Source organism: Scomber scombrus, chromosome 2, assembly GCF_963691925.1.
Source record: "Scomber scombrus chromosome 2, fScoSco1.1, whole genome shotgun sequence".
NCBI lineage: Eukaryota > Metazoa > Chordata > Actinopteri > Scombriformes > Scombridae > Scomber > Scomber scombrus.
Window position 1 is genome coordinate 34,835,703 of NC_084971.1, and position 24,651 is coordinate 34,860,353.

Here is a 24,651-nt window from a genome sequence, read left to right on the forward strand (position 1 = left end):
AGTCAAGTTAAAGTGACAGTCTGCAGTCAAAAGGACTTTTTACTCAGATATCAAATGTAAAAGTTAGCTGTAATATAAGAAGCATTAAAGTAGAAAGATTTATGATGTTTTAAGACATTAAATACCAAGTTTTTAATAGTAATTTCTGTCTTGTGTTCAACAAAATAAATCTATTACATTACTTCTCCTCCTGTTTCTACGTCACACTTGTGATATAAGTTGAATACTGGACCACGATTGGCTACAAACTACTTGTGATGTCATAAATCCTGCAGGTAGGTACACGCGTGTTAAACTGAGATTAAAGGTTGAGCTAAAAAAAAACTTTGAATTCAAACTCTGTACAGATAAGGAAACATCACATCATCCAACTGAAGGAAGAAGAAAAGCAGGTTTTTAAATGGAGGAATGCATTTTACTTCCTATGTAGAAATAAAACAATTAAAATGAAACCAAACAAACTAAAAAAGTAGTTTTATTTCAATGAAAATATCCATAGAAGTGCTTTCTAATAAATATATAAAGTCCAGTGAGGAAAATCAAGATTGAAGAAGTTTAAAGACTCAATGAAAATTCATCTGAAACTATCACTGTCACTTTTTTAAAGCAAAAAGCTAAATTTGATGTACAGACGGATCATACACCTTTTTGGTCAGCATATATCTTATGGGTCTGAGGGGAGGTTGGTACGTCGGAACGCCGATATTCTTCATCCTCAGCTTAGCTTTGCGCAGCTGCTCTTCGTATTCCTGCAGATCAAACACACGTTAAACACAACGTAGAAAACTAAACTAAACACGTAGAAACAGTCTGAGAGTTAACGGAGCACTGACCTGACTCTCTCGGTCCAAGTCGTCCTTTAAATCACTGACGGCGACTTTTTTAGACTCCAGTATTTCCTACAAATAAAAAAAAGATTTGTTCAACATTTCTTTAAAAATACAAAAAGTTTCTCCCTGAATCTACACTGAAAAAAAATATAAATGCAACACTTTTGTTTTTGCTCACATTTTTCATGAACTGAACTCAAAGATCTAAAACATTGTCTATATACACTAAATACCTATTTCTCTCAAATATTTTTCACAAATCTGTCTAAATCTGTGTTAGTGAGCACTTCTCCTCTGCCCAGATAATCCATCCCAGCTCACAGGTGTGGCATATCAAGATGCTGATTAGACAGCATGAATACTGCACAGGTGTGTTTTAGGCTGGCCTCAATAACAACACTCTGAAATGTGCAGTTTTTCTTTATTGGGGGGGTCAGAAAACCAGTCAGTGTCTGGTGTGACCATCATTGCCTAACCCTACTAACCCATCTCCTTCACATAGAGTTGATCAGGTTGGTGAATGTTGGTCCACTCCTCTTCAATGGCTGTGTGAAGTTGCTGGACATTGTTAACTGTCCACAATCAACAACCTGATCAACTCTATGTGAAGGAGATGGGTTAGTAGGGTTAGGGTTAGGCAAATGGTGGTCACACCAGATACTGACTGGTTTTCTGACCCCTCAATAAAGCAAAACTGCACATTTCAGAGTGGCCTGTTATTGCTGCCTGCCTAAAACACACCTGTGCAATATTCATGCTGTCTAATCAGCATGTTGATATGCCACACCTGTGAGGTGGGATGGATTATCTGGGCAGAGGAGAAGTGCTCAATAACACAGATTTGTGAACAATACTTGAGAGAAATAGGTCTTTTGTGTATATAGACAATGTTTTACATCTTTGAGTTCAGCTCATGAAAAATGGAGCAAAAACAAAAGTGTTGCTTTTATATTTTTGTTCAGTGTATATACGGACAAAGTTTCCAGTTACCAGAGGAAATAGACAACTCATTTAAAGTCAGTGGCTCCTCAACAAGACAACATGTAATTAATAAGAATGTATGTATGTATAGATATGGGTGTAGCAACATGAGAAGATGTGGATGTATATATTTATGTAAACAGCACAAACAGTAAGGAAATGTGTGTTTGCAGAGCCGAGTATCTGGGATCAGTTTGGGCGAGCTGTTGACCAACACAACCACGTTGACTCAACTCTGCTGCTCATCCCACTAATGCATGATCCTTACAAATGTGGCTCAAATTTAAAAGGGAAATAAACAGGTTTTCCAACGGCCAAGAAGCATTGTTACAACAAAGAAATACTCTACCAAACACACATTTATTTACTTTTTGTGCCACGTTTATAAGAGTGAAAGTTATATTTTTTGAGTACAACAGCGCCCCCTCTGGTGAGCACAGAGAATATCAACAAACAGACTTTAGATTTCTGTTTGGGATTAGTAATAATACATTCTCAATGCTGTATGATCACACAAGAGGAGCTATTCCTTAAATATGAAGACAGGAACAGACACTGACTGAAGTGAATGACTTGACTTTGTTATTTTTGGACTCACTTATTTTTCTCTCTTTTCTGTATTCTATAAACATAAAGAAGGGTTCATCCTCTGGAGCAGCGATGTGATGAGTAAAGATGATAATATGTGTTGTGTGTATGTGATGATTTTTCCCTGATATGTTAGAGGAAAGCTCAGGCTGCTGTGTGACTGTTAGATATTAAACTCTCACCTCCAGTTTGACGGCAGCGTCTGCAGCAGTCTGGTCGACGCCGGCGGCAGCAACGGCGCCACAGAGCTGAGCCTCCATCGTCTGCAGAGTCTCGGTCAGAGTCGACAGCTTCTTCTCCAGCAGCAGCTCCTTCAGGCCGCTCTTCTGCTGGACGTCCAGGATCAGCTGCGTCTGCCTCTGCAGCAGCTCGTCACGCTCACGCTCAACCTGACGGAGAAAACACACAGCGTTCAAATCATTGTCCAGGACTCTGATTTAAAAGATGTGCAGTCGATGGCTTTAACTTATCTATGAAATTATCTCTTATATGCTTAGAAATTATGACACATTTCTAACTAATCGTGTAGCATCACGTGGGCCGCTGCTCCGCCTTAATGTTTCCCATTGAAGACAACATGAGAACAGACTGAGCACAAAACCTTCTAAAACAGGGATGTAAAACATGAGGCCCGTGGGCCAGAACCGGCCCGCCTAAGGGTCCAATCTTTTCCTTCCTTCCTTCCTCCCTTCCTTCCTTCCTCCCTTCCTTCCTTCTTTCTGAAGAGTACAGTTTAGACCTGCTCTATGTGTAAAGTGCCTTGAGAGGACTTTGTTGTGATTTGGCGCTATATAAATAAAGCTTTTCCTTCCTTCCTTCCTTCCTTCCTTCCTTCCTTCCTTCCTTCCTTCCTTCCTTCCTTCCTTCCTTCCTTCCTTCCTTCCTTCCTTCCTTCCTTCCTTCCTTCCTTCCATTCATCCTTCTGACCTTCCTTCTGTCCTTCTTTCTTTTCCTTCCTTCCTTCATCAAGTCCTTCCTCCCTGTCATCCTTCTGACCTTCCTTCCTTCCTTCTTTCTTTTCCTTCCTTCCTTCCTTCCTTTCATCCTTCTGACCTTCCTTCCTTCCCTCCATCTACCATTCCTCCCTTTCATCCTTCCTTCCTTCCTTCCTTCCTTCTATCCTTCTTTCCTTCCTTCCCTGCATCTGCCCTTCCTCCCTTTCATCCTTCTGACCTTCCTTCCTTCCGTCGTTCTCTCTTTTCCTTCCTTCCTTCCTTCATCAAGAACTTCCTTCCTTCCTTCATCAAGACCTTCCTTCCTTCCGTCCTTCCTTCCCTCCATCTGTCCTTCCTCCCTTTCGTCCTTCTGACCTTCCTTCTTTCCATGATTGAAAACGAATCTGACCTTATTTGTCTAAAACGTTTGCATTCAGCCAAAAGGCAGAAAGAAGAAGAGAGAAACAGAGAGAAACAGAGAGAAGAAGAGAGAAGAAGAGAGAAGCAGTTAGAGGATAAATCATTTTACAGGACATTTCATTTTTTCTCTCATTCTCAATGTGTTCTCCTGCGTCTGCAGCAGCTCGTCACGCTCACGCTCAACCTGACGGAAAAAAACACAGCGTTCAAACCATTGTCCAGGACTCTGATTTAAAAGATGTGCAGTCGATGGTTTTAACTTATCTATGAAATTATCTCTTATACTCTTAGAAATCATGACACATTTCTAACTGTGTAGAGCATCACAGGGGCCGCTGCTCCGCCTTAATGTTTCCCATTGAAGACAACATAAGCCAAAGGGTCCAATCTTTTCCTTCCTTCCTCCTTTCTTTCCTTCCTCCCTTTCATCCTTCCTTCCTTCCTTCCTTCTTTCTGAAGAGTACAGTTTAGACCGGCTCTATGTGTAAAGTGCCTTGAGAGGACTTTGTCGTGATTTGGCGCTATACAAATAAAGCTTTTCTTTCCTTCCTTCCTTCCTTCCGTCCTTCCTCCCTTTCATCCTTCCTTCCGTCCTTCTATCCTTCCTTCCTTCCTTCCTTCCTCCCTTTCATCCTTCCTTCCATCTGTCCTTCCTCCATTTCATCCTTCTGACCTTCCTTCCTTCCTTCTTTCGTTCCTTCTATCCTTCCTTCCTTCTATCCTTCCTTCTTTCTTTCCTTCTATCCTTCCTTTCTTCTATCCTTCCTTCCATCTGCCCTTCCTCCCTTTCATCCTTCTGACCTTCCTTCCTTCCGTCCTTCTTTTTTTTCCTTCCTTCTTTCCTTCATCAAGACCTTCCTTCCTTCCTTCATCAAGACCTCCCTTCCTTCCGTCCTTCCTTCCCTCCATCTGTCCTTCCTCCCTTTCGTCCTTCTGACCTTCCTTCTTTCCATGATTGAAAACGAATCTGACCTTACTTTTCTAAAACGTTTGCATTCAGCCAAAAGGCAGAAAGAAGCAGAAAGAAACAGAGAGAAGAAGAGAGAAGCAGTTAGAGGAAAAATCATTTCTTCTCCAGGACTCGTGTGAACCCTGAAAACATTCCCGCTCTGCTCTGACAGACGTAGACGAGCAGAAGTGAGACTCTGAGCTTTACCGTCATGAAAGCCTTCAGCAGCAGCTCGTGTTGAACGCTCAGATCTCTAATCTCCGTCTCCAAACGCTTCACACGAACCCGGCTCACCTGTCAACACACAACAGACAGAGAGTCAGAGTTCAAAGACTGCAAGAAAGAAAGAGAGAAAGAAAGAAAGATGGAAGGACGGGAGGAAGGAAGGAAGGAAGGACGGACCGATGAAAAGACCAATGGATGGAAGGAAGGATGGAAGGAAGGAAAGAAGGAAGGAAGGAAGGAAGGACAGGAGGAAGGAAAGAGGGAAGGAAGGAAGGATGGACCGATGAAAAGGCCGATGGAAGGAAGGAAGAAGGAAGGAAGGGCGGACCGATGAAAAGACAGATGGAAGGAAGGAAGGAAATAAAGAAAGGAAGATGGAAGGACGGGAGGAAGGAAGGAAAGATGGAAGGAAGGAAAGATAGAAGGAAGGAAGGAGTGAAAGACAGAAGGAAGGAAGAGAAGGAAGGAAGGAAGAAAAGATGGAAGGAAGAGAAGACAGGAAGGAAAGAAGAAAGAAAGAAAGGACAGATGGAAGGAAGAGAAGGACAGACTTCAAGAAAACAAATCACTTAGAATATATTTGTACTTATGTTTTAATATAAGATGTTGTTTATATTTATCTCCTGTCTTTTATGGTTGATATTTTTTCTTTCCTTCTATTTGTTGACAGTTCTGCAGCAAAACATCCGTGCAAATTCCTTCGTATCTGCAGACTTACTGTATAAAGCAAAACGTCAAATTTGCCTCTACAAAAATGTGTATCAGCTGCACAAAAATACAAAAAAATGATGCAATGTGTTTCCATTGTTGTATATTCAGGGTCACGTTAGGAAAAGTCCACCTGGAATAATGTTGTGCAGAGTGTTTTTACAGCTCTCAAATAAGTAAATATGGGTCGAATTTGACCCTGAACAGTATGTAAGGGTTAGCCTGGATTTAAAAATGTGATTTCAGTTCTGGAAGTTGTGTAAAAGCTGCTTCACCATGTTTAGTGTGAATAATGAACCCGTTTGTGACTCTGACTCACCGCTCTCTCTGTTTTGGCCTCCTCGTGATCCTCCAGCTGTTTGTGTAGTTTGGGCAGCTGCTGCTCGGCTTCCTGCAGAGACTCATGCAGACGTTTGTTCTCCTGCTGAGCTGCCGACAGATCGTTGTCCGCTCGCGCCTGCTGCTTCTTCACCTCGCCCAGTTCCTCCTACAAAACACCAGCAAACACCATCAAACACCAGCATACACCATCAAACACTATCAGACATCACCAAACACCATCAAACATCACCAAACACCATCAAACACCATCAAGCACCATCAAGCATCACCAGACACCATCAAACACCAGCAAACACCATCAAACACCATCAAACACCATCAAACACCAGCAAACACCATCAAACACCACCAAACACCATCAAACATCACCAAACACCATCAAACACCACCAAACACCATCAAGCATCACCAGACACCATCAAACACCAGCAAACACCATCAAACACCACCAAACACCATCAAACATCACCAAACACCATCAAACATCATCAAACACCACCAAACACCATCAAACATCATCAAACACCAGCAAACACCATCAAACACCACCAAACACCATCAAACATCACCAAACACCATCAAACATCATCAAACACCACCAAACACCATCAAACATCACCAAACACCATCAAACATCATCAAACACCACCAAACACCATCAAACATCATCAAACACCACCAAACACCACCAAACACCATCAAACATCATCAAACACCACCAAACACCATCAAACACCATCAAACATCACCAAACACCATCAAACATCACCAAACACCATCAAACATCATCAAACACCACCAAACACCATCAAACATCATCAAACACCACCAAACACCACCAAACACCAGCAAACATCATCAAACAACAGCAAACACCAGCAAACGTCATCAAACACCATCAAACACCATCAAACACCAGCAAACACCAGCAAACACCATCAAACACCATCAAACATCACCAAACACCATCAAACATCACCAAACACCATCAAACACCACCAAACACCATCAAACACCATCAAACACCATCAAACACCATCAAACACCAGCAAACACAATCAAACACCAGCAAACACCAAACACCACCAAACACCATCAAACACCATCAAACACCAGCAAACACCATCAAACACCATCAAACACCATCAAACATCACCAAACACCATCAAACATCACCAAACACCATCAAACATCATCAAACACCACCAAACACCATCAAACATCATCAAACACCACCAAACACCACCAAACACCAGCAAACATCATCAAACAACAGCAAACACCAGCAAACGTCATCAAACACCATCAAACACCATCAAACACCAGCAAACACCATCAAACACCATCAAACACCATCAAACATCACCAAACACCATCAAACATCACCAAACACCATCAAACACCACCAAACACCATCAAACACCATCAAACACCATCAAACACCATCAAACACCAGCAAACACAATCAAACACCAGCAAACACCAAACACCACCAAACACCATCAAACACCATCAAACACCAGCAAACACCATCAAACACCATCAAACACCATCAAACATCACCAAACACCATCAAACATCACCAAACACCATCAAACACCACCAAACACCATCAAACACCATCAAACACCATCAAACACCATCAAACACCAGCAAACACAATCAAACACCAGCAAACACCAAACACCACCAAACACCATCAAACACCATCAAACACCATCAAACACCAGCAAACACCAGCAAACACCATCAAACACCATCAAACACCAGCAAACACCATCAAACACCAGCAAACACCATCAAACACCATCAAACACCACCAAACATCATCAAACACCATCAAACAAGGAAATATAATGTAACACTATGTGTGTTGAGTCCATGTTTAGTCTGTAGTCTCTCACCTTCAGCTCCTTCTGCTCCGCCAGCAGTCTGCTCTGAACACAAGAGTAATATTCCTCAGCACTGCGGTGAGTCCTGTCGTGATCCTCCGTCATGGTCACGATACGTTCTCTCATCCGGTCCTCGATCTCCATCACTTCAGCTCGTCTCTTTTTGTTCTCCGCCTCGGTCATCGACTGCATCTTCCTGTGATATCTGACCTCGATTTCTATTTGAGTAACAGCAAGAGGAAACATGTTTATTCCAACTACTGTACTGAATCTCCATGTGATGATACTTTCTACATCTCAGAGGGAAATATTGTACTTTCTACTCCACTACATTTATTTGACAGCTTTAGTTACTTTTCAGATGCAGATTTGACACAATGGATAATATAACAAGCTTTATAAATACAACACATTGTTAAAGATGAAACCAAAAAGCAGTGTCTAGTCGGCTCACATTTCAGATGTCTATGAGTTGTTAACAGCTCCACCAAATAGTGATTTTTCCCTCTAAACTTCTCTCATGCTTTCATTTCAATAAATGTTCAAATGATCCAATATTTCAGCAAAAATCAAAGATTAGAGAAAAAGTCCAAACACTGAAAACACATTTGTGTATCAGAACTTAGTTTGTTCTTCTTTCCTCTCCCATTAATCATCTCACCAGCCCTCACATTTATCTGCTGACCCTTTGGAGGGGCCCCACCCCTAGGTTGGGAACCACTGGACTAAACTAGCTAACTGTATATAAAGTAGTGTAAACTAGCTCCACCTCCAGCAGCTACAACAGTAACATGCTGCTCTAACACTGATGCTTCACTATTAATAATCTAATGATGTCATAATAATAATATATCAGTCAGAGGACCAAACCACTACTTTACTGTAATACTGCATACTACATCCCTCATAATACTGCAGTACTTTTACTGTAATACTGCATACTACATCACTCATAATACTGCAGTACTTTTACTGTAATACTGCATACTACATCACTCATAATACTGCAGTACTTTTACTGTAATACTGCATACTACATCACTCATAATACTGCAGTACTTTTACAGTAACACTTTAAACCTGTTTTTTTTACCTCTGACTCTCTTGTCGTAGTCGTTCGTCAGCTCCATCAACTCCACCTGATGTTTCTGTTGAGAATCAGAAGAATAAATGTCTCAGCTGCAGAAATAGAAACAGAAGAAGAAGAAGAGATACAAACTGCAGAACCAAAAGTTAAAAAAAAAAACCCCAAACAGACCAGTTTGAGCTCCTTGATGCAGTCCTGGTTGTGCAGTTCTTTCTCTCGGACGTCGCCCTGCAGGTCATGAGCTTCTCTCCTCAGTCTGAGCTCAGACTCAGCGTGTTGGTTCTGGATCAGCGCGGTGGAGGAAACGCCGTCTATCTTCAGCTCAGAGACGGCGTCGTGCTGCTCAGACAGGACGTGCTTCAGCTTCTGCTTGTACACCTGGATTCACCCAATAATGAAGGATGTGATTATAACCTGTTAATGAGCTGCAGAGTTGTGCTTTCTAATTTAAGAAGTAAACTTAAATCAACTGACACATGAAGAATTTTGTGCTGTAAACAGAAGGTTACAGCACATTGTCTGCAGTACATATACTCAAATCCTCATGATAAATAAAATGTCTTCATATTAGTAATAATAGTAATATATTAATTTTAACTAGATCATCCAGATTTAGTTGCAACAGTGGAGCCTGAAGCATTAAAACTAATCTGTGTCTGATTTGTTTAATTTATTTTTAGGGGCCTGAAAATGTGCGATTAGATTTGTTTCATAATAACTTAACAAGATCGCACAAGAATCAAAGAAAAAAGTGAATAAAAATCATTTGAAAACTAAAAAAATAAAATGAGCTCAGAGGCAAAATAATTCTACATTTATTATAATAATGTCCTGATTTCTCTTTTGCTGTCACTTCTTTTCACTTTCACTCAAATTCCCCACAATAAAGACAATAAAGACTTGTTATAACCCTAAAAGTTTACCCGCCCGACCCCAGGTTATCATGGTCTGTGAGAATCTGTCGTACATGAATATCTTTGAGTTTTGGACCAAACATGATATTTGTACTTTGGGCTGCAGGAAATTATTATAACAGCTGTTTTTCAATACTTACTGACAAAACAATTGATTAATTAATTGAGAAAATAATCTAGAGATGAGTAGATAGAAAATAATTATTTGTTGAAGTCCTAGTTTTAGGTTTTGGCTGCTTTTGTGCATCTAAATCAGTGTTTAAGATGAAACGTGAAGTGAAAATTAACTTTGACGTCTTACAACAAAAATAATAAAATTGTCAGTGGATAAATGATGGCTTTATAAAATGAATAAATGTCTGAAGTGTGTGTGTGTATGTTTGTGTACATCTCACAGTGATCTCCACTCGGTGGCGCTCCTCCGCCTCCTCTCTCTCCCTGCGTCTGTTCCTCAGCTCCGCCTGCGTCTCCTCCAGGTTCCTCTTGCAGATTTCCCAGAAGGCCTGAACCTTGTCTCGCTCCAGCTGGAAGTAGCTCCTCTCCTCTCGCTCCCGATCCAGCTCCTCTCTGAGCCGCACGATGTGTTCCTCCAGCTGAAGACACACACACACACAGAGGTTATGTCACTGGTAACCAGTAGAGCAGGAGGTATTTTACTGTAATGCAGCATTTAAAACCAGGAAAAGACAACACTGATGACATATTACGATATCCTAAATCTAAGACGATATTCAATTCAATCTTTATTTCAGACCAGATCGGTCCATAAAAACACAAATACTACAAGAAACAAAAAGCATATCTAAAAGACATACAAACACCCTCTCCAGTGCCTCCAAAAACTAGAGAAATAGCAGGTACTGCTCTTTTTAGGCATGACTAAAGCCATAATCATTTCATTTGTAGAGTGCTTCAGCCACACCATCAAAGTAAACATAAAATTCCAAGGTGGGAACATTGCTGTGTACAAACAACTGACTGGCACTCGTCCATCTAGGGAGCTTCAACAGGATTCACAGTGCATCATTATAAGCCACCGAAGTTTGTTAAATTTAGCCTTACTGTAACTGCACCACAAGGGGGCAGTATACAGTGGAGTACAATAGGCTTTAAACCAAGGCAATTTTAACATGATCTGAACACATATAAAATGTTCGTACCAGCATATTTGCTTGTGCATACAATTTACAGTACTGTCGCTGTATATCATCATCATCACTCAGGTCATCCCTGATGATGTGACCAAGATATTTCACCTTGTCCACAACAGTCAGTAGATTCAGAGGGGAATGTTCTCTTTATAATCATAACTACACTCTTTTTAGAGTTAAATTTGATATCAAACTGCTTTCGGTAGTTCTGAGCAAACTCTAAGAAGTTGCTGCAGACCACCAGAATATGGAGACATGACGACCAAATCATCAGCGTACAGTAGGTGATTAGTCAGCCTGTCCTACACCCTTTAAGCCTTTTAGAGAGCTCATCCATATACAAACTAAACAATATAGGTGACAGAATCCCACCCTGTCTAACCCCATTTGTCACTGGAAAGGGTTCAGATGTAGTGTTACCCCATCTCCAGCCATATCCTCCAGGCTGTCAAAAAGCCCCCCACACAGACTGAAATTGCTGCTATTTACTGATTGTTCTTTTTGCACCGTTTCTGTTAAAAATACATCTTACAGAACGTTTTGCTGCCATTACTGTCTTTTTGCACTACCACAAATTAACTATACAGAAACTTATGCTGCTACTTCCTACATATACAAAAGTACACTCCTAAATCTTATTTTATCTTACTGTCTATCTATTGTATTTTTTTATTTTTTATTAGTAAATGTCTTATCTGTTCAATGTTTACTCTTTAGAGTTAGGAAATATCTGTCTTATCTGTTGTGCCTGTGCACTTTATCTGTTCCACCGTGGGATAGTGAGAAACGTCCTCTCGATTACTTTGAATGCCTTAACATGTGAAGAAATTGACAATAAAGCTGACTTTGACTTACCTGCATGGTTTGATGTGAGTACCAGAAATGTAAAACCCGCAATAAATAAGGAGGGACCCCTCTCTCTTGTAATATTGCAAACAATGTCCCATGATTAATGTGATCAAAAGGCCTCAGAGGCATCTAGGAAGCACATATACATGGTAGAGTTTTCTATATCTACTGACAGCCTCTTTCATAGCATAAATACACATATCAGTGCCATGTTTATTTTTAAATCCGAACTGCTCATCAGTGGTGGTTATATGTTCCTGTAGCTAGCAGGATTCTCTCAAGCAGCACTTCTGACAAGACACTGGCCAGAGCAATGGGTCTGTAATTCTCAGTACAGGATATCTTCCCTGTTTCATCTTTAACTAGTAGCACCAGCAAAACAGACAAAATAAAGCCAGGTAGTGTGCCATTCATCAACATACCAGAGAAGCACAGAGTAAGTAGAAGAGAAACCCTGTAGTTAGTCTCATATCACGATATCGATATAATATCGATATATTGCCCAGCCGTAGTTTGAACAGAGTTATGATGCTTTGCTACGATGTATAACCCTAAATTATATTATATTTATATTGCTATTCTCTCCTAACTGCAGCGTGGTGCCTCTCTGAGCACAGTTTCATAGTTTTAAAGGTTAAAGTTGAGCAGCTCTCACCTGATCTTTGGACATCTCATCAGTAGACAGACCGTCCACCACCGCAGAGGATTTCCCCTTCAACACCTTCTTACTTTTACTCTTCGGAGGCTTCACACAGACATAAAAAAACACATGAAACATTAAAGCTGGAGTCTCTGTGATGCTAAGCTACATGCTGACATTCATCTGCATCTGGTATTATTATTATTATTATAATAAAAGCAGATTAAAGCTTCGGTCAAACTCACCATGACGGAGAGAAGAAGACTCTCATAGACTGCAGAGAAGAGGAAAGATTAAATTAAACACTTTAAACTAAAACAAGGATCCTCTGCTGTTGCATGGCGTTCTGTAAACATGAGCTGCTGTCATGGCAACGCGACTCTTTCTTCTTCTTGGTTGTTTAATAACAGCGGATTGCATCATATATGTTTGCACTACCGCCATCTAGTGGAATTACATCGTTCCTACAACGTCCCATCAGTCCACTTCTTTGAACCCTCACATACTGTTCATATTCTGACTCATGAGTCTTCTATACAGCAATTCACATTCATAAATTCCCTGTCAGTCATTAATAGATGTTTAATTCCTTCTGTTTGATTAAAAAGACATTCACAATCTCTATTTTATGGTCCAGGAGAACATTTGGAAAATGGAAAATAATGAATACAACATGTTTGAATGCTGATTTTGATTTGTTTTTAGTTTTTTTGCATATATAAAATGTGTATTAGCCGCACAAATGTTTTAAAAAGATGCATTTTATTAAAATTTTCTTATATAATGTGGGTCACAATAAATTGGGAAAAGGGTGTTTTTACAGCTCTCGAATGTAAAAACGGGTCAAATTTGACCCTGAACAGAATGTATGTAAGGGTTAAGATAAATGAATAATAATAATAATAAATAAAAACTATCATTTAGAATTATTTGCATTATTTTCTGAGAAAAAAAGTTTAAACTCTTTGATTCCAGCTTCTTAAATATGAATATTTTCTTGTTTATTTAGTCCTCTAAGACAGTAAACTCAATATCTTTGTGTTGTTGACAAAAAAAGGGGAGAAAGTGTTCGACATGTTTCACAATTTTTTGACATTTAATGAACAAAATGACTCATCATTTCATCAATAAAATGGACAGATTGATTATGAAAATAATCGTAAACTGTAGTCCTGGTATGCAGGGAACTGTGACAATGTAAGTATTAAATATATATATATAAATAATATATACAAATATTGTTTACATTGTTGTGTGTATGAACAAAAAACTAAGTAGAAGTTATATAATGAAAAGGTCACATATGTTATCACACACATATAGTAATTGTATTGTATAGTACAATCTTGTCTGGAACCATATTTACACCGTGCGGGGGCTGATTCTGTTGAAAGACATGACAGAAATGATATGTATGAACATGACAGAGGTGTGAATGCAAATTGTTGAACAGCAAAGACTTTGAATGAACCTCACAGCTGTGATAAAGGGATGAATGGGGGTCATTTTCACGGTTCTGTAGTGGACTTTGGGCGAGGGAATAGAAACATTCCTGATTGCTGCACTCTTTAGTCCTCAGCTTGTTAACAGTGGAGTACAGATTATCAACTGGTGGTGGTGTGGAGGTGCTCGGTGTTTCACTGATGCTGGTCCAGTAATAAGGACATTCAACAACAGAGTCCAGCCTCGGTGGCATGTTTAGTTCTCATAAATCACCTCTGGGACAGTATTGTCCTTGTTGGTGTTTCTCTCTGCTCTCTTTATCAAGTAAAATCCCAGTGTAATGACGGCCAACATCACCAGTAGTGCAGCACTCACGACTGCACGGAAAACTACTTCCCAAAAGTCTGAGGATTGTTGGTCTTCTGCTGCAGCTCCTCCGTCCTGGCCTGGTCCGAGATTACAACCCGGTCTGTCATTTACTGGTGTGACTGCTACATTTCCATCTTCTGGCCGAGCACTGGGAACCAACATGTTGGGATCTGTGGTCACTTGCAGATATATCTGTTTTCCATTACAGGAATACAACATAGAATCATTGATTTTAACGTTAACTATAACCAGTGAACCATCTGCAAGGGAGCCATAACGTTTATCCGTGCGTCCCTCTTGACCATTTTTGATTGTGACAAGAGTCACCTTTTCACCACTTAGGAGGCGACTCCATGTCACATCTCTCTCAGTATCAGGACAGGGCAGCTGAGCCACCGTACCATTCAGCACAGTCTTTGAGATTTGAGTCACTGTAAAGTTATAAAAAGAAGACAGAAATTAGTAAGACATTTAGTTTTTGTTCAACTTTTCTTTTTATTATCTATATATGTTTTTTTACTCTTCTCTTTACTGCTGTTCAGAAAAGAGAAGAGTTAAAAACACAAAGAAATGCAGAACATGACGTGTTGGAAACTTCTGAAAGCAGCTAAAATAAAATAAGCATCAATAAGTTTTCACAGAAAGGGTAAACTGTTACAGCCGTAACAGCTGAAACAGCTCTACAGTAGCAGTGAAGGAGCAAGAATGTATTGAAGCTGTGAACAATAATGTGGTTTTACTGAACAGAGAAGAAGAAACTGAAAAATTAGAGGGTCTGTGTTTGTCTTGCTTAGTTTCCTCTTTGGTGGAATTGCTGCTCAGTAAAGTGTGAAAACCACAAAGAAATGCAGGACATGACGTGTTGGAAACTACTGAGAGCGGCTAAAATAGTTTTCACAGGGAGGGACGACTGTTATAGTTGTAACAGCTGAAACAGTTGTCCAGCTCAGTACAGAGTGCAGAAATCACCAAACATTAAAAACATCTTGACAAGATGAAATTCTCAGTGCATCGCTTCACCATCATAGAACTATGAATATATTCATATGCATGTATAGATATATATATAGTAGTATTTTAATTAATATTTGAGGTCTTCCATCAATTTGACAGTATTAAATGTGGTTTAAAAAAAAAAAAAAGGAAATCCTCTTTCATACTAAAGAATGCACAACATTGGTTTGTGATTCTTAGAATAAAACTGGATCACTCTGCTTTTAAAAGTTACCGTCAATATTTGAGGAATTGTAGATATTATGGGTTTAAAGGGCTTCTACATTGTTCTTTTATTACTCACACATGATTATTCTTCATCTTTTTATATACTTTTACTGATAATCAGTGAAAATAATCAGAAACTGATCTTTATATGAACAAGATTTATGTACCTTGTACTCTTGCTAGGTATATTATCTGTACACATCTTTGTAGGAGACTGAGCACTGAAACCAAAACTCTCTATAAATGTCAATAAAAGGCTGACAGACTAGATTTTCTTACCAGAACAGCTGTAACAGATACATCCAGCAAGGAGAAAATAGAGGTAAAGAAACATCTCTGCGACCGGTGAACCTCTTCATGTAAAGCAGGATGAAACACAAACACTGTTATATTTATCTGAGAGGAAATTGTGACTAATAAATGTGGTAGGCAAAAATTAAGAAGAAGAGAATGTACTTATAGGGTGCTTTCCACAGAAACTAGTCACAAAGTGCGTTACAGGAAAAAGCAGAAATTGATACACAGACATTATGTGTTTAAAAGGGCTTCTATGTCACTCTTTTAATCAATCTCAATCAATCTTTATTTGTATAGCGCCAAATCACAACAAAGTCATCTCAAGGCACTTTACACATAGAGCAGGTTCTAAACCGAACTCTTCAGGTTTTAATTTTAAAGAGACCCAACATTCCCACATGAGCAAGCACTTAGCGACAATGGCAAGAAAAAACTCCCTTTTAACAGGAAGAAACCTCAAGCAGAACCAGACTCAAAGTGGGCGGCCATCTGCCTCGACCGGTTGGGGTAGAGAGGAGAGAGAGCAAGAATAGGAGAGAGAGAGAAGCACATAGAAAATAAACATTGAAGCTAGAAGGTTCGGGACTGGAATCTGTCATCCAGACGTCTACAGGCCCAGATTGCCTGTGAGATGAGAAAGCACAGACAACTCTGGGGAAGAAGTGTTGGTTATTGAATTCATTAATAGTACATGAATGTTATTGGATATAGATGGATGGATAGAGAGAGAGAGAGAGGAGGAGAGAGGAGCTCAGTGCATCATGGAGGTAGGAGTCCCCCGGCAGTCTAAGCCTATAGCAGCATAAACTAGGAGCTGGCTAACTATAAGCTCTATCAAAAAGGAAAGTTTTAAGCCTACTCTTAAAAGTAGAGTGGGTGTCTGCCCTCCGGACCGAATCTGGGAGATGGTTCCACAGGAGAGGAGCCTGATAACTGAAGGCTCTGCCTCCCATTCTACTTTTAGAGATACCACAAGTAGGCCTGCGTTCTGGGAGCGCAGTGTTCTAGTAGGTACATAAGGTACTTTTATTACTCAAAGATTATTGTTCGTCTTTTTATATACTTGGAAATAATTAAAAACCCATCTTATATGAACAAGATTCATGTACCTTTACTGGTGCTAGATGAATAAAAGGTAAATTATCTGTACACATCTTTGTAATAGATTGAGCACTGATATTTTATTTTAACACTTTTTTTCTTCAAGTAAATCTTTATTGAATTAAATTATGTATCATTGGCCGGACCAGTAAAACCATTGCATAATAACCTACAAATAGTATGCAATAATAATATATATAAATAATTATATATATACTCTTTGAACTTCTGCCCTCAGACAGACACTTCAGAACATTGAAAGCAGGGACTAACAGACTAAATAACAGTTTTTATGCCAGAGCCATTAATTGATAATGGAAATAAACTGTAGTCCTGGTATGCAGGAAACTGTGACAATGTTAGTAATAAATATATATACCCATATTTACACTGTGAGTGGGCTGATTCTGTTGATAGTCATAATGTCAGGGCCCGGAAGGGTTGTGGTGTATTTTTGTAGGTTTGGTTTTTGTCTTGTCTGCTTCCTTTTTTTTTTGGTGTGTTTTCCCTTGTCTTGTCTAGCTTCCTCCCCTCCTGTTTGCCTCCCTTCCCCTAATGTGTTACACCTGTGCCTCGTTGTTATCCAGGGTATTTATGTGGTGTGCTCTTTCCCTTCTGTGCCAGATCGTCTGGTCAGTTTCCTTATCAGTTTCCTGTCAGAGTTCCAGCGTTCATACCTCAATATATCTTCTAGTGTTGTCGACCAGTTTTGCCTTTTGGATTCCGAGTTTTGCCTAGCGATTTTGTACTTCTGCCCTGTAATTTGGATTTCCCGGTTTTGACTTTTGGACTGATTAAACGACTAGAGAACTCTGCATTCATCCCTGTGTCCCTGTGTCTCTGCATTTGAGTCCACCTTGTCTGTGCTTGACACATAACAGAAATTATATGTATGAAAATGACAGAGGGGTTAATGCAAATTCTTTAACAGCAAAGACTTTTAATGAACCTCACAGCTGTGATAAAGGGATGAATGGGAGTCATTGTCACAGTTAATGAGAAGTACCTAATAAAGCTGCACAGTTCAGGGAGAATTGTCACAATGACACACAAGATGAGACCAAGGCATAAAAATATTAATAATCAAAAATAAAAGGCACAACACAGCCAGTGGAAAGAAACATTATATTCTTGTACATTATTTTGATTTTAGACTATTTGTATCAGCAGTATCTACACCAGCAACCTCTACACTAGCACATATACAATAAAAAGAGGATGTTAAACAGCTGGGAACTTAAGAGTATAGAAACTTGATATTTTCATTTCTCAGACTATGAAGTGTGACAGATAAACGGGCTGAATTTTGTAATGTTGCAAGATAAACAGCAAGTCAGCATTAATACTGAGAATTGATGATTCAGTCTTTCTGCAGTGGATTTTGGGCAAGGAAATACACACACTCCTGATCGCTGCACTCTTTAGCCCTCAGCTTGTTAACAGTGGAGTACAGATTATCAGATGGTGGTGGTGTGGAGGTGCTTGGTGTTTCACTGATGCTGGTCCAGTAATACGGACATTCAACATCAGAGTCCATCCTTGGTGGCATGTTTAGTTCTCATAAATCACCTCTGTGACAGGTTTGTTGTTGTTGGTGTTTCTCTCTGTTCTCTTTTTCAAGTAGAATCCCAGTGTTACGACGGTCAAAATCACCAGTGCAGCACTCACGACTGCACGGACAGCTACTTTCCAAATGTGTGACGATTGTTGGTCTTCTGCTGCAGCTCCTCCGTCCTGGCCTGGTCCAAGACCAAAACCCGGTCTGTCATTTACTGGTGTGACTGCTACATTTCCATCTTCTGGCCGAGCAGTGGGAACCAACATGTTGGGATCTGTGGTCACTTGCAGATATATCTGTTTTCCATTACAGAAATACATCATAGAATCATTGATTTTGACGTTAGTTATAACCAGTGAACCATCTGCAAGGGAGCTGTAACGTTTATCTGGGATGCTCTCTTGACCATTTTTGATTGTGACAAGAATCACCTTTTGACCACTTAGGAGGCAACTCCATGTCACATCTGTCTCAGTATCAGGACAGGGCAGCTGAGCCACCGTACCCTTCAGCACAGTCTTCTTCATGGGAGTCCCTGTAAAGTTATAAAAAAGACAGAAATTAGTAAGACATTTAGTTTTTGGTCAACTTTTCTTTTTATTATCTATATATGTTCTTTACATCTGTATAAACACCCAGTATACACTGTGTTAGTCTGTGATAGTAAGACTCTCCTCTCCAACACTTATAGGGGACATATTATATTTTATTATGCTGGTTTTCTGTTATTTTAATCCTGTGATGATGTTGGATAATAAACATGGTCATAGTTCTAAAGTGGTTGCTAAGGCGGTTGCTAAGGATGGATTTTAGATGTTTAACATTTTTGAAGTAAAGAAGGAGAAAAAGAAGTTAAATCCTGCTACTATAGTTAGTTTACGTAGTCTGCGGAGCCAGAGGAAGCTTCCTGAAGCTGACCAATCACAGCAGAGTGGGCTCTTAAAGAGACAGGAGCTAAAACGGCCTGTTTCAGACAGAGGCTGAACTGAGGGGCTGAAAAAAAATGCAATGTCTTAGATAAATTCAAAATTCAAACATTGGATTCATTAAATTTAATATTAGTCTGTAACAGTCTATAAGGCTGTTTGAATTAATCAGTTTGCTGTGTACCTTTAGACGAGGCATTCGTAAAACTGCCCGGCTAATGAGTTATTTAGCTCACATAAAATGGGGGAAACTGGCAAGCTGTCAAAAGTTCTGAAAGAAATTATAAACTACTAATATCAATAAATAAATCAATCAAATACTCAGAATAGGACAGAAGGCATGATGAAGGCCGGGCTGTTTGCTCCGCTGTACAGTAACATCATCACAACAGCTCATCTGAGCAACTGTGAGTACTTATCATATTTTTTTTAGATTTTACAACATACACGATACTCATATCTAATATAAACAACTAATCAAACACTTACACAGTTTTAAATAAATAAAATAAATAATAGTTTTTAATAAAATACTACACCTAAACTTCTAGAGTTCAGAGAGCCTGTATATTAATGTAAAAGATGTCACGGAGTGCGGAGCAGGTGGACCCAAACACAGACTGCAGGCTGACAGAGTCTGGATAATGCATTTTATTGCCAACACAAGAGAAACAATATACCACAAGGTGAATGAACACAGAGAAAAGTCAAATAACACAGAGACTCGGACCAAGACTGAACTGAAAACCAAAACCTATATACACATAGGGTAATAACAAAACAGGACACAGGTGAGTGAAACACATGAGGACATCAACTAATGCAGGGGAAACACAGGAAGTAAAACTAACAAAATATACAAAGGGAGAATAACTTCAAAATAAAACACGAGCTACAACAGGATGTGACAAAAGACTCTTTCTTGCAGAAGTGCATTCGTCCAGTCTTGAATTGAGGAAGTGGAACTATCTCTCCATCTATAGAACATTTCACTCTGTGATAACAGCAACACCCTGGCTCATCCGTTTACCATGTTGTGTGCAAACCCTTACTATACAAAGTGCTGCATCAGGCTTAAGCCACGTCCAACACTAACTCTCAGGAATACATCAACTCAAAACTCTTGAAAAGAGAGAAAACCCATTCCAAAAAAAACCATAACCTGTATAATGTCATTACATATTTTTACATTATATCTTCCAGTCTTTGGGTAATTCTTTACAACCAAAACTTTATATATAGTAGTATTTTAATTTATATCTGAAGTCTTCCATCATACTTTCATACTGAAGACGGCACAGAATTGGTTTAAAATTGGTTTAAAATAAAACTGGATCACTCTGCTTCTAAAAGTTACCCACAATATTTGAGAAATTGTAGATATTATGTGTTTAAAAGGGCTTCTACATCAATCTGTTATTACTCACACATGATTATTGTTTGTTTTTAATTGTTTTACTGATAGTCATTGGAAATAATTAGAAACTGATCTTTATATGAACAAGATTTATGTACCTTTACTCTTGCTAGATAAATAGAAGGTAAATTAATGCATCTTACTGTTCACATCTTGCACCAAAACTCTATAAATGTCAATAAAAGGCTGACAGACTAGATTTTCTTACCAGAACAGCTGTAACAGATACATCCAGCAAGGAGAAAATAAAGGTAAAGAAACATCTCTGCGACCGGTGAACCTCGTCATGTAAAGCAGGACGAACCACAAACACTGCCCTATTTATCTGAGAGGAACTTGTTGTGACTAATAAATGTGACGGGCAGAAAAGAAGAAGAAGAAGAAAATGTATTTGTACAGCACTTTTCACAGACACGAGTCACAAAGTGCTTTACAGGAGGGAACAAAAGATGTAAGGACCAACACAATAACATGTTATAAATATATAAAGATTAAAACAAAGACATAATGAACAATACAATACAAAAAGAACCACAACAAGTGCATAAGATGCAGATGATGCATGGAATTACATGCATCCCATTAAAGTCTTTAGGTCACAGTTGGTAATAAAGGCGACTACAGTACAACATCTAAACTTCCAGAATTCAAAGAGCCTGTATATTAATGTAAAAGATGTCACGGAGTGCGGAGCAGGTGGACCCAAATGCAGACTGCAGGCTGACAGAGTCTGGATAATGCATTTTATTGCCAACACAAGAGAAACAATATACCACAAGGTGAATGAACACAGAGAAAAGTCAAATAACACAGAGACTCGGACCAAGACTGAACTGAAAACCAAAACCTATATACACATGAGGTAATAACAAAACAGGACACAGGTGAGTGAAACACATGAGGACATCAACTAAGGCAGGGGAAACACAGGAAGTAAAACTAACAAAATATACAAAGGGAGAATAACTTCAAAATAAAACACGAGCTACAACAGGATGTGACAAAAGACTCTTTTTAGTTTAACCATTTGCAGAAGTGCATTTGTCCAGTCTTGAATTGAGGAAGTGGAACTATCTCTCCATCTATAGAACATTTCACTCTGTGATAACAGCAACACCCTGGCTCATCCGTTTACCATGTTGTGTGCAAACCCTTACTATACAAAGTGCTGCATCAGGCTTAAGCCACTTCCAACACTAATTCTCAGAAATACATCAACTCAAAACTCTTGAAAAGAGAGAAAACCCATTCCAAAAAAAAACATAACCTGTATAATGTCATTACATATTGTTATATTATATCTTCCAGTCTTTGAGTAATTCTTTACAACCAGCTTTATATATAGTAGTATTTTAATTTATATCTGAGGTCTTCCATCATATTTACAGTGTTTCATGAATTGTTTTCATACTGAAGACGGCACAGAATTGGTTTAAAATTGGTTTAAAATAAAACTGGATCACTCTGCTTCTAAAAGTTACCCACAATATTTGACAAATTGTAGATATTATGTGTTTAAAAGTGCTTCTACATCAATCTGTTATTACTCACACATGATTATTGTTTGTTTTGAATTGTTTTACTGATAGTCATTGGAAATAATTAGAAACTGATCTTTATATGAACAAGATGTATGTACCTTTACTCTTGCTAGATAAATACAAGGTAAATTAATGCATCTTACTGTTCACATCTTCCACCAAAACTCTCTATAAATGTCAATAAAAGGCTGACAGACTAGATTTTCTTACCAGAACAGCTGTGACAGATACATCCAGCAAGGAGAAAATAGAGGTAAAGAAACATCTCTGCGACCAGTGAACCTCGTCATGTAAAGCAGCACGAACCACAAACACTGCCCTATTTATCTGAGAGGAACTTGTTGTGACTAATAAATGTGACGGGCAGAAAAGAAGAAGAAGAAGAAAATGTATTTGTACAGCACTTTTCACAGACACAAGTCACAAAGTGCGTTACAGGAGGGAACAAAAGATGTAGGGACCAACACAATAACATGTTATAAATATATAAAGATTAAAACAAAGACATAATGAACAATACAATACAAAAAGAACCACAACAAGTGCATAAGATGCAGATGATGCATGGAATTACATGCATCCCATTAAAGTCTTTAGGTCACAGTTGGTAATAAAGGCGACTACAGTACAACATCTAAACTTCCAGAATTCAAAGAGCCTGTATATTAATATAAAAGACTCCTTTGACTTTAACTATTTAAAGTCTTGAATTGAGGAAGTGGAACTATCTCTCCATTTATAGAACATTTCATTCTGTGATAACAGCAAAAGCCTGTAACAACCACTTACTATGTTGTGAGTTTATACCTTATTATACAGTACTGCATCAGGCTTCATTCAGACTGGGTCAGAGTGCTAATCATACTGGAACCCAGCCAGCATGTCCATGTGGGCCCAACATGGGTTAAATGTGGGCTACGTGGGTACTGATTGGGCATGGGCGTGAACTGGGCAAATTGTGTGGGTCCCACATGATTTCAGTAACATGGGTCCCACGTGAAGACCACAAGGGCTGACTGTATGAGCCCCATAAGGGTTGTAAGTGGGCTGAGTGGGCATGGGCATAATCAAGGCAAATCGTATGGGCCCCATATTGTTTCAGAAACAAGGGCCCCACATGTGAAGCCCATGTGGGCTGCCTAAATGGGCCCCATTTAAGATCCATTCTGACCCCACTTAGACCCCATATGGGCAAACATATGGGATCTACATGGGTCTCACCGGTTGGGCCACACCTGAAACCAAGTCAGAACCCACTCGAAGTCCATATGGGCAAACACAGATGGGGCCACCATGGAAACTGTGGACAAACCCACTTGGGACTCATATTGCAGCCCAAATTTAACCCTTTATGGGGCCCATATGGACATGCTGGCTGGGAATACATCGACCCAAAACTCTTGAAAAGGAACACATTCCTCTGTGAGGGTTCAGAGACAATAAAAATACATCAAATAATGTAAACAACATGTAAAAGTCATATCAGTAAACTGTTCTATTTACAGCAGAGAAAGATGTTGTCTGTTCAGATGCTCGTCGTCTGTGATCTGTGAGCAGAAGTCAGAGATCAGGCTTAAAATTAAATAAGAACATTTCCTTCCTCTTTCTTATAATTTTGAATATTTATGAGGAGCCAAGTGACAACTGAAATTTCCAGTTTTTATAGACTAATTGTGATCTTTGTTAGAGAGAATAACAGATGACTATTCGGCCCTTTTGGCAATTTAACCCTCCTGTCGTCCTCCCGGGTCAAATTGACCCCATCTCTTTTGACTGTTCCTTCCCCTCCTTCCCTCTTTCTTTGCTCCATCATACTTCTTTCCTCACTTCCTTCCATCCTTCCTTCCTTGCTTCCTTCCTTCCTTCTTTCCTTCATTCCTACCTTCCTTCTTTCCTTCTTCTTCCCTCCATCCCTCCCTCCTTACTCCTTTCCTTCCTTCCTTCCTTCCTTCCTTCCTCCTTTCCTCCCTCCCTCCCTCCTTACTCCCTTCCTTCCTTCCTTCCTTCCTTCCTTCTTTCCTCCCTTCGTCCTCCCTTCCTCCTGTCCTTCCTTGACCTGAGGACAACAGGAGGGTTAAAGAGAGAAAAGAAATAATGACACATTTTATCATCTTTATCTTTTTAAGTATGTGCACAGTTCAGTGTCTAAAGAAAACGTGACAGGTGTGACATTTGGTTTGATGCATCTCCTCACACTTGTAGTGCATGTTGAGAAACTCAATACACCACCATGAGTTCAAAGAGTTGCACTGCATCAGTACGGGAAG

General features: G+C 39.3%; 1 protein-coding gene across 1 annotated transcript; it reads right to left on the bottom strand.

Annotated features, from left to right (window-relative positions):
- Window positions 1-614: 614 nt before the first annotated feature.
- Window positions 615-12,870, bottom strand: LOC133987210 (dynein regulatory complex subunit 4-like). Its single transcript, XM_062426503.1, has 11 exons — window positions 12,757-12,870; window positions 12,527-12,616; window positions 10,267-10,464; window positions 9,129-9,335; window positions 8,964-9,018; window positions 7,883-8,088; window positions 5,956-6,123; window positions 4,911-4,997; window positions 2,582-2,788; window positions 834-899; window positions 615-749 (listed from the first exon to the last, which is right to left on the bottom strand). Exons 1-11 carry the CDS (start codon window positions 12,757-12,759, stop codon window positions 615-617), a joined length of 1,422 nt encoding a protein of 473 aa, XP_062282487.1. The 5' UTR covers window positions 12,760-12,870.
- Between the last annotated feature and the right edge of the window lie 11,781 nt (window positions 12,871-24,651).

Coding starts and splice junctions, on each gene's coding strand:
- LOC133987210 (XM_062426503.1), bottom strand. Junction 8,089..8,963: donor CTACGACAAGAGAGTCAGAG/GTAAAAAAAACA, acceptor TTACTCAAATAG/AAATCGAGGTCAGATATCAC. Junction 2,789..4,910: donor TGCTGAAGGCTTTCATGACG/GTAAAGCTCAGA, acceptor TTTCTCCGTCAG/GTTGAGCGTGAGCGTGACGA.